The sequence below is a fragment of the Schistocerca americana genome, chromosome 10 (genome assembly GCF_021461395.2).
Source record: "Schistocerca americana isolate TAMUIC-IGC-003095 chromosome 10, iqSchAmer2.1, whole genome shotgun sequence".
Lineage (NCBI taxonomy): Eukaryota > Metazoa > Arthropoda > Insecta > Orthoptera > Acrididae > Schistocerca > Schistocerca americana.
The window spans coordinates 175937853-175949022 of NC_060128.1; the positions used below are offsets into that span (position 1 = coordinate 175937853).

The 11170-nt window shown below is 39.5% G+C and overlaps 1 protein-coding gene across 1 annotated transcript in view; it reads left to right on the forward strand.

The window, feature by feature from the left end:
• Positions 1 to 10308, forward strand: part of LOC124552460 (FAST kinase domain-containing protein 4) — an 87130-nt gene extending 76822 nt beyond the window's left edge. The window contains exons 10-11 of the mRNA XM_047126735.1: positions 3356 to 3599; positions 10088 to 10308. Of these exons, the coding sequence (XP_046982691.1) occupies positions 3356 to 3587 (232 nt within the window). The 3' untranslated portion in view covers positions 3588 to 3599; positions 10088 to 10308. The remainder of the gene's footprint in view (positions 1 to 3355; positions 3600 to 10087) is intronic.
• Positions 10309 to 11170: the final 862 nt, after the last annotated feature.

Genomic DNA, 11170 nt, shown 5'->3' on the forward strand with positions numbered 1-11170 from the left:
TTACAGGGTATATATCTCTCAATTGTCATCAATACTACATCTTTGAAATCACTTCACATCTTTTCCACACTTACATGATCAGATTGAAAGGAGTGAAGATTGTCTCTTAAAAAGGTGTTTAGAACATTTTTATCAGCTTTTTGAAATAGATATACTTTGCATTTCTTTTTTATGGTTGTGGGTGATACGGTATTCAGCTTAGCAGCAACTGCCTTGTGGTCACTAATCCCTATATTTGTCATGATACTCCCTATTTGTCCAGGATTATTTGTTGCTAAGAGGTCAAGTATGCTTTTGCAACCATTTACTCTGTGAGTGGGCTCGTGAACTAATTGTTCAAAATAATTTTCTGAGAAAGCATTCAGTACAGTTTCGGGTGACGTTTTATGCCTGCCGCCGGCTTTAAACATATAATTTTTCCAGCTTATCAAAGGTAGATTGAAGTCACCACCGACTATAATACTATAATTGTATGAGTGGGGTACCTATTTGAAATGAGACTCAAATTTTCCTTGAACTGTTCAGCAACTATATCTTCTGAGTCAGGAGGTCGGTAAAACGATCCAATTAATAGTTTAGTCTGATTGTCAAGTATAACCTCTACCCATACTATTTCGCAGGAACTATCAGCTCCAGTTTCACTACAAGGTAAACTACTTTTGACAGCAATAAATGCTCCGCTAGCTGCCCTAAACCAAAGAGAATCTCCTTCGATCCAAAGCGACACACGTCATTGGTACCGACATAAGCCACCACCTGCAGTTGGCTGCACCCTGTACTCTTCATGGCATCCGGAAGCACCCTTTTCACATCCGCAATGACTCTCCCCGTTATGCACACAGAGTGCACACTGGCTTCCTTCTCCTCCTCGGCAGCCGTGTTCCTAAAGGACCCCTTCACACGCCCAACGTTGGAGCTCCCAACTACCAGCAAACCCACCCTTTATGAATGCCCAGACCTTGTGGGCCGAGAAGCTTCCTCTGGAACAGAGTGGGCGACTGCATCCGGCTTATAGACTTCGTCAGCCACAGTTAACGGCCAAAACCTGTTCGTCAAATGAACCAGGGAGGTCCTACGATTGATCCCTCAGAAAGTCTTTCGCTGCCTGCCAGACTTTGGAATGATCTCCCACTCGACTGTGGGTGAGTGGTCAACCTCAGTGCAGGCAGCACCAGTGGCGGCCACAGCAGTGGACCAATCGGGGGACACGTGCGACATGCTCGACGTCCCTCACATCCCTGCATCTGACACCCCACAGTGATGCCTTTGGCAGCTGCTTCGAGCTGTTTGACGGAAGCCAACACAGCCTGGAACTGTGAGCGAAGAGTCACCAACTCGGCTCACATCTGTACACAGCAATCACAGTTCCTATCCATTACTGCAGTTGCTCCTGTTTGAAGCTTGTAAAAATATGTAACGAATGAATGGTGTATTCAGCTTATTAGCAACAGGAAGTCAAAGTGTTTTCTCACTGACAGTCTGTCCAACATCGAACTACACTAATCAAAACAAACAAAAGCCTGTTCAATACGAGGGTTGATAAAAATGGTGATACTGTACACTACACTGTTATTAAAATAAAAGGTTGTGCCTGGTAAGCGCTCAAACATGCAACAAATTACAAAAGTAAACTAGTAAGTACACAGGTATCTGTAAATAAGTAACTCCTGTTGGAAGCTCGTAAAAATATATAACAAACGAACTGTGTACTCACCTTATTAGCAGCAGTCTATCCGACTCATTCTGCTTTGCCACACAAGTCACTTTCTTTCATTTAGTTCATGTTCTAACAATACCACCACTCGCAAAGTAGGTTAGAAATCAGATTAATAATGTTGCTCACACAGCATATGTTCGCTTTATCGGGCAACAACAAAGTTATTGACTGTGGATGGTATCGTCAGAATGGAAATAATGAAGTCACTGTAAAAAAAGTCATTAATTTTGGCACTTATCTTGAATGGATTCCCACGTAGATTTTGTTGAAGTTGTTACGGCTCATCTTGTTGATTCTAGGGTGATTCCACTTTGAGTGCTAGAAGGGCCAGATCTGTATTTTAGCAATATTTGAAGACCTAACGAATGCATTTTTCAGGAAATTTTTAATGATCAAACAATCCCAGATCTGAACAAATTATTTTTGACTTGGTGTTCACGATCCACATTTTTACTAAACTTCTTGTAAATTCACATATACTACTTCTTAATTGTCACATCATCAAGAAAACAGTTTTGTATCAATCTTCATATATTTAATTTCCAATTTAACCAAACACAAGACTTGACTGTTCTTTTACAAAGAGAAATAACAACTTCTGCAAAGTGAAGCAAAGACTGCTCTGTGCGCATTCGCGCCAAAACGGTTACAAGTAAGTCAGAGATTATGACGGTCTCACAGAGATGAATACACACAAAACCATATCACTGTAATATATCGATACATCAGAGTACCTATACATTAACAAAACCAAATGTGAATATTGTCACAAAAATATGTCTGTTACTTCGCAGAAAAGTAGTACGATATTACTGGTATCTAGAACTGGGGGTGGAGTGCCGTAATGGTCACGTAAATAAAGAACCATTACAATGTGAAGGAATTATTTCAGTGTTTACTTACTTTATCTGAAGTTGTTTAAAACTTCCGATATCCAGCTTTTGTATACGGCCACCTAGGAAATTAGATTGCCATGTGCTAGCCAGTCACGCCATGATCTTCAGACTGCTCGTAACTCACAGTTAGCTTCACAGAATTATTTCCCATGAAAACTGAATTTCTATCATAACTCAAATAATTCTGCATATCACTTTCAAACTGTCCAATCTTCAAAATTAATACCTCGTGTGTACGTCTGGGTTACAGCCCGACCGTCGCCCTCGACTGCTAGTCAACAACTGAGTCATTCCAACATCTCAAAAGCACATTTAGTCGACCTGAGATTCTCCCACTATTGGTGCAAAAGTGATACAGCAAGATATGGCAGCTATTGGAAATGAGTTGTTATTAGTGATCTTTAGTAATGGATTGATCGTGATACGTTTACGGGACTGTGTGTTCTTTGGCAGGGGTCGGACGACATCATGACTTGACTACTGTGCAGTTACCTATAAACACTTTGGCAGCTTTAGCAAGCTAAACACGTTTACGAATGAACATTAACTATCTTTGTCTTTATAACCTCTGAGGATGTCTCCTGCAGAAAGAGTGCAGAGGGAGAGGGAGGGGGGATTCTGGACACAGACACATACCTAAGATCACATTCTAATTCACATAAAACCATCACCACCAAGGTGACTGCACTTTGTTCAGAGCTGTAATGTATCCTCAAATACTTTACATATACATCTTCCACAGGGTAGCATTGCTGGTGTGGAGCTACGCAGAGGTGTGCCGCGGGCGTGGTTCCCCGCCCCCTCCTGCGGGCCCTGCCGCACTCGCGGAGAGGTTACTGACTGCCCGCGGCTACCGCATTCTTCGCGTACACCACGCCGAGTTTGCAGGTGTCGGTGACAGCCTGGTGAAGAGGGTGCAGTTCCTGGAGAGGCGTCTCAAACAGCTGGCCACTGCACCGTCCCCTAACGGCTAGCTCTAGTCTCAGGTCAGTAGATGGACAGTGTCATACAGAATTGATATTATTGTTTGTTTAAAGTGCTTGCTTATTACTCTAGCTTGCAATGTATGCTTTCTGTCATATGTGCATAAGGAACAGAAACAATACTGCGTAACTGACTTTTCTGGATTTCAGTCAGTTGGCAAACTTCACTTGGTGCACGTGCAGAAATTTTCAGTTCTTTACAGTGGAAGTTAAACTGGGAAAGACACAAGGGGAAAAAGGTGTAACTCCCAGAGAACGACATACAGTGTGGCTGGAGCAGTGGAAGGTCTCTGAGACTATTTGTGGATGATGCTGTTGTCTTCAGGGAGGTTATGACACTAGATGAATGTAGCAAAATGCAGCTATCTGTCACCCTCAGAAACGAATCTCCACTTTTATATACTACATATAAATGAGTTCTCAGTGAAAAGATTATTTTATAAAGGGCTGTCCATTTCCATCAACTAGTGCCCATAATATCCGCCGCGTCATGTGGCTGCAACGTAATGTAGTCCGTTTAACTTCGTGGTTATGAAGGAACATTTGTCTTTTTATCTTCTCATTTCTTCTTTGAACACCAATTTCGTGGTCACTTGAGCAAATGTATCTCTGCTGATGACCCTTTTTCATTTGATGCCAAAAACAGAAGTGGTTACCGTGAGTGAATACGAGCTGAAGTGTGCTCACATTTGTATAAGACTTTCCTCATTATAATGGAGATTTGACCATACATTTTGTATTGTCTACATTATTTTAAATATCACCTACAACTTTACAATATTATATGTTAATAAGGAGTAACAGCAACTAGAAAGCTGAAACGATTGTGGGAGATGCAAATCTTGAAAGAAGGGTACGTGACGTTATTCGAGTGATTGCAGAGTTGAGGCAAATTTTACAAAGAACTTGGCAGTATGACCCCCCCTTATTAGTAGTACTGCACCCCCTCTGGCTGAGGTGCGTGCACTGATCGGGTTGGGAAAGGTGTCGTGAAGCCACTGCATCCTCTCCAGAGACAAACTGGCACACAAGTGTTGCAACTGGTCCTCGATATCCTGTATACTGGCACTCAGACAAAGAAGATTCCGAAGCCGGTTCCACATGTGCCCAATTGGGAAAACATGTCGGTATCTTGCGGGCCACAGAGGTACCTGAGCATCGTGCGGCATTTCCTAGAGACGCGTGCTGTGTGTGGATGACTGTTGCAAAATGGCATCACGATACTGCAACATGCGAGGCAACACACGAGGAGGCAGGATATCCGAGATGTACGGTTGTACTATGAGAGTTCCCTCAGTCGCTACCAGCCATAACTGGAAGTAATACCCGATGGCTCCACACATCTCGACGTGACGTGTAACACTGCCGTGCTGCTCCAAAACATTGCACGAATGGAGACACCCTCCCCTCCGGCCACTGCCGACCCCCTCCCCTCCGGTCACTGCCGTGGAATGGAAATTATGACATTCTTAGGGGTTGTTTTACTCGTCATATAAGGCATTCTGTCACTGTGAAAGTCCTGGAGACAGTTACTGTAAAATTTCAACTTCAGAAAAGTTAAAATTAAAAATCATCTTGTAACATGTTATTTTAAAACACATTTATTGTACCGTAAGACAAAATTAAAGTATTATTACAATGGCAAACAATACTTACAATACAAAAGGAGCAGCTACATGCTCACTGCTCAGAAACTAATACCAGACTGACCCCTCTGCCAACACAGCAGCCAACCTTTATACTTTCTTAACAATCCCGAACAATCCTCGGCATTGTTTAAGATGAGCATTTGATTAAGTAACAATTAAAATTGTTACAAAATAACTGAAAATACACATATAAACGGATGTCTGTTCAGTACAGTAAGTACTCTACGATATTAGTACGTCTGTAAATTCTTTCGAGAATAAACTCTCAAATAAGAAATTACAATAATACATTTATATTTTCTATTAATTACTGGAGACTCCCTTCACGGGAATTATTCCCTTCATTTACAGAGCTTCTACACTTCGAACTGAAATAGATTAAACAGTTATTTTCTCAGTTATAAGTTTTTCTGGATGAGTTACATATTTTGTTTACATGTGCAATCCTGAATTAGACTGGGAATTGTTCATTTAAATAGGCCTCAATGGGCTGTTACGTTTCAAAATGACATCCTGTGCTTCTCGACAGAGTGTAGGGGAACGATGCGGGAGACCCGCACCGCTGTACTAGGCGAGGTCCTAATGGAGGTGGTTTGCCATTGCCTTCCTCGGACCGTAATGGGAATGAATGATGACGATGAAGACGACACGACAGTCATTTTGGGGCAGGTGAAAATCTCTGACCGCACTGGGAATTGAACCCGGGACCCCGTGCTTGGGAAGCGAAAACGCTACCACGAGGCCATGAGCTGACTCGCCAGTATTGATCATCTGGGATAGCCATACATTGCTGAGTGCAGTGTAATGCCGTTTGACAGCAGTCCACCATTCCGTACGCAGCCATTTCTGTTGTGGTGTTAACAGCTGCGTACGCAGGGGATGATAATAGTGATAGTCACCGACCAATGTTGTAGGCTGCTACAGAATGTTGTTCTCAGATGGTAGGCACAGACTTGGAGGGGTTGCAATGTGCTCGGTAACAAATATCGTGACCGTCACTTTTGGTGGTCAGACGTGGTTGACTGGAAACTGCCGAGTGGTATGCCTGCCCTTACATTCCCGTGTAGTCCTACGTCAGATGACTGTAACATCTGAATGCCTGACGAATCTGGGTACTGCACTATTTGATCGGACCCTTTCGAACTCTGTCAGGTGCTGAGAATGCTCTATAATATGAGTGTGCTGCATACCTGTGTCCTTAATAGTGATCGCTCAGCATCTGATACTGTTTGTGCCAGTTATATCCGCTGTCAGATCTGGTAACAATGCTAATTGTGAACAACATTCTTGTGGCTGTTGTAACTGTCACAGAGGATTGTGGCTTTTAATCATTTACATAGCATTTGATGGTGAGTATGTACACAAAGTTACGTTGGCATCCCTGTGTGTATTCTAGGTACTTTACTTTTTTTGTTAGGCTATGTACTTTCGAACATAAAGATATACGTAACAAGCAGTGTTAATGTGCTGTGGGTGCACACTTTTTTGAATTTTTTTTTTAGCAAACTGACAGAGTCAGTTATATTGTAGTGTTTCTTCGACAATGTTATGTGTAATTGCCGTGACTCTATTGTCACTGCTAAATCTACAACCATTTTTAGGTTGAGAAACATCTTTGGCATAGTGTTCAGTCCAAAGACAGGTTTGATGTAGATCTCAACACTAATCTATTCTGTGTAAGTGTCTTAATCTCTGCAAAACTATTACAACACACATTCATTTGAGCATTTTCCCTGTAGTCAAACCTGGTGGGAAGTCTTTCTTCATCAATTATCCAAACTGCTGACTTGATAATTCCTCTGTAGCACCACATTCACGCTGCTCTTCTCTTCGTGTCTGGACTACTTATCATCCATGTTTCATATAAGGCTACACCACCGAGAAATAGGAATGGGAAAAACCGCCCAGTTAAAACTGGTACTGATATTTTAGTTCTAAATAACAGGTATTTTTTGGCATTTGTTTAGTCATGGTTATAACAGGTATTATTATTTTTTACTGATAATCAGGTATAAAACTGATGTACCAGTTTACCATATGAGTGGTCCTGAAATTTTTGGTTTTCAAATAAAACATTTTTAAAAACAGGTTTAGTAGGGTGTTCTGCTTGGTTTCATCTTTGAACAGTTGTTTCTTATGAAAGGGCTCAACTTAGATACAAATATATTACAGAACTAGTATTTATGAACACATTAAAAAATAAATTTTGGCCAATGGATTAATTCATTATTGAAATTTTAACAATTGACATGTAATCATTCCTGGTAAATGTTATATTTTTTCCTGCTATCTAAATTGTTCACTTTAATTTTTTGTAAGAGTATTTTGTCAGTAAAAATCAGTTGTATACAAATTCCCATTAAAAAGAAAACATCTGTATATATTTGACCAAAACAGACTTTTAATTCAAAATAATTAAAAAGAGAGAATGCTACAAATTTTACACGAAGTCTTATAAATTAAAAACTTAACAATTCATTTGTAGTTTACAGCAAAAATAGAAAGTAGCTGATCTGCTTCCTGTGTCTACATAAGGTGTCTTTATCTGCTTTTAGCACTTTGAAATGCGCAACTTAGCACGAAAGATAGAGTACTCTAACCTAAGTTTTCACCTTTTCGCACCGACTATTCGTGATGCCCAAATAGTGTACGATCCTCAATTACAACATAATTTTTGAGCAGAGATTTTTAATAATTAGAATCAGGAGGAGAATAATTGTGAATTTTTTAGTATTCAACCAATCATTACATTTCAAGAAAAGCAGCAAATGATGGACAGACTAAACTTTCATTTATTTACCTACTTTGTTTAATATTTTGATTCTACATATCTTGAAAAGTGTAATGCAGAAACCTGAGTGAGTCCTAGAATATTTTGATCGTTGTTCAGTGTCTACCTTTTTTGACGGAAATAATAGCAATAAAAAACAAAAAATTTATTTCAGGGGATGGTTATTTTAAGCAATAAGGTTAAATTGGAGATGAAAAAAAAAAATCGGAAACCAGTTGCTTCAGCAATAACCGCCTTCCCTACTAACAAATAGTTGTAAAAGTAAAACTTCCATACACTTAAATTTGTGTTTGAAGTTAACATTATTATTTAAAGCTTTTCTTGCTATTTTTGCCTGTCTGCATTTCATATGCTCTCTACTGCTGCCACCACCAGTTCATTTTCTGCCCAAATAGCAAAACTTATCTACTACTTTCCCCATTTTGTAATCTAATTTGAGAAGCAGTTGTTGTAATTGAGTTGCATTCCCCACCACCCTTGCTTTTCTCTTCTCAGTGTATGTGTTGTAACTAAAAAATAAAACAATGGAAAGTTCAGGATGGGATTAACAACAATATAAAGAATGTAGATTGGTGCTCACCACGTAGATGCAGGCAGCAACAATGTAAAAGACTGATAAACTTTTCAGCTCTCAGACAGAAAGGTCCTTCTTTGGAACAGAAATTTGTGTGTGTGTTTTCTATTTCCAAAGAAGGCCTTCTCTGCCCAAAAGTTCAAATATTTAGCAGTCTTTTTCATTGTTCCGCCTCCTCTGTTTGGTGAGTAGCAATCTGTTTTCTTCTTACTGCAATGTCTCTTTAAGACTCTGTTCATTCCATTCAGCTGTTATTTCAAGTCCTTTTCCATCTCTGACAGAATGATATGTGTTACATTACAGTTATTTACAATAGAAATTAATGTATGTAAATGATATGATAGTAAAAAAAATCTGGCTGGTACACAAAAAGACATGTGCTGGGAGAGTTTCGAGTGGACGTAGGATTGAATGTAGGTATTACTTCTTTAAGGTAGGCAGTGGAATGCCTTTTGGTGGGATGTGGGAAGGAGTTTGGGAAGAATAGTTCTCGAGTCTGTGCATAAGCAAAGTGAACTCAGTGCAGGTAATATACGTTGTCTAGTCCCAGTCATATGTGATAGCAAGTAATGTGGAATGATGAGAGAGCTGCTAGATGGATGTGGCATGGAGTATTTCTTAATAGACCATTTTTGGAGGGTAGTGTCTTAGCAATCTTACTCAAGAGCTTATTCGTTGTGGGAAAGGGACTGCTTATCACAACTGATAGGCCGTTCGTGAATGGCAATGCAGTGAGGGTGGCAAACTTTGGAAAGGAAGCTGTCAAAGTGACAGGACTTGTTGGTGTCAATACCCAGTAAGGTGGCAATCCAACCACAAGGTGAAATGAAACAAATTGGGTGTCTGCTGTCTTACACACAAACTTTCACCTACACTCATGTTGTAACTGAATACTACGATTCACATTGCTGTGCCCATTCAAAATCTGTAATCTTCTTCCTCATAACTGTGACTGGACTGCTTTGGTCCCCAAATAACTTTTAATCTAAAGCCAGATGTACGTAGTTGAGCTACATTGTTGCACCCTGCGTCAAGTTCTTGTGTCACAGGCCCATAATTTTTATGTATCATATACAAGATACGCTGCAAAGTAATATACAGTATGGCCAAAATAAAAACGGCCCCACACCATAAGCAACACATTGTCATTTTCTTATTTCCGCCCATCTTTCTATAGTGTGCCAGGCGTTGTTAATTGTCACAGATTCCGCTGTTATTTGTTGTAACCTTTTAAAAGTACATTCTAGTTTTAAATGAAATTGTTTTCTTATGGTTTAATATGCATGTTATTGACGCATAGCGTATTATGCGAGTGAGAAAAATTAACAGAGGAGATTCTTATTTTGAATGTTTTTGCCGTCTTTTAGATTTATTAGCTGTGTCTAAGTCTTCAAAGTTGGGTTGAGTTCTACACTTCATTTTGTGTGTAGATTTTAAAGTTTGAAGACAAATGAATTTATTATTTTTGTTTTTGCAGGTTGCACAGAAGGCGGCACAGTGACATTGTAGCAATGGACAGGAACTGGACAGTGTGAGCAAAGGCAGAAACAGGAATATCTGGACAAGAGAACTGCTCTCTCTCCATAATTTATTGTTTTGTCTTTACGTGTGGAGTTAATGTGGTGGTGTGTAGTGCTGCTGATGTCAAACTAACAATGTGACCATTATTTATAAATATTACTATTTAGTTGCAGTTCAGAGTAATGTTTTTATTTGCTGTGGCAACCGATAAATTGACTTTCACACCTTCAGTCTGCACTGCAGAGTGGATGGTTAGTGTGCTTGTAGTATTGGTACTTGGCACTTGTAGCATCCACTGTGACAGTTATGTTATAACTGTCTAAAGAACACAACATTTGCAAGCTCTTAAAAATTGGTATGATGGATACCAATTTATGTGGTACTTATACCTCCTCTCTACAGCAATATGCAATCACCAACACTACAATACAAAACTAAACAACGTAACACAAACATAAATTTTGGAAATAATCGGATTATCCTTGATTTGTAAAAAAATTATATTTCTTTTAGAAAGCATTTTAAAATCTGTTTTTATCATTTTGGCAGTGCTTTCCTCGAGAGTTCAGCCAAATGTTTTCAAAGATCTAAAAGTAGTATCCAAAATTCCATTTACTTTGGTGGTCCTCTGTTGCATCTGGAGGTTCTAAGTACTATTCAGTGAATTTACTTATTCATGTTGGCTGTAACATGTTTGAATGCAGTAACTCTGTAACTGAATGAGAAGCTACTTCTTGTGTTTCAGGTAAGTTTAATTTGCTGAGTACTGTTATAGCAATAGAAAGAAGAAATCCTCATCTCGGAAAGAACTGTTTGAAGTTTTAAACATTTAACAGAGTTCTTTTTAGTCATCTTCATAACCACACTGATGCTTGCATGAGGAACAACGTAATGGGGTGTACTTGTGTTTCATTAAATTACTCGCACACTGCTCAAAATGAAACTAGTTCAAGAAGAAAGAAAACACTCAGTCTTATTTTGGACAGAGACCACATTTCATCATTTCAAGTTGACGATGATACAGAAACTAAGAATACAA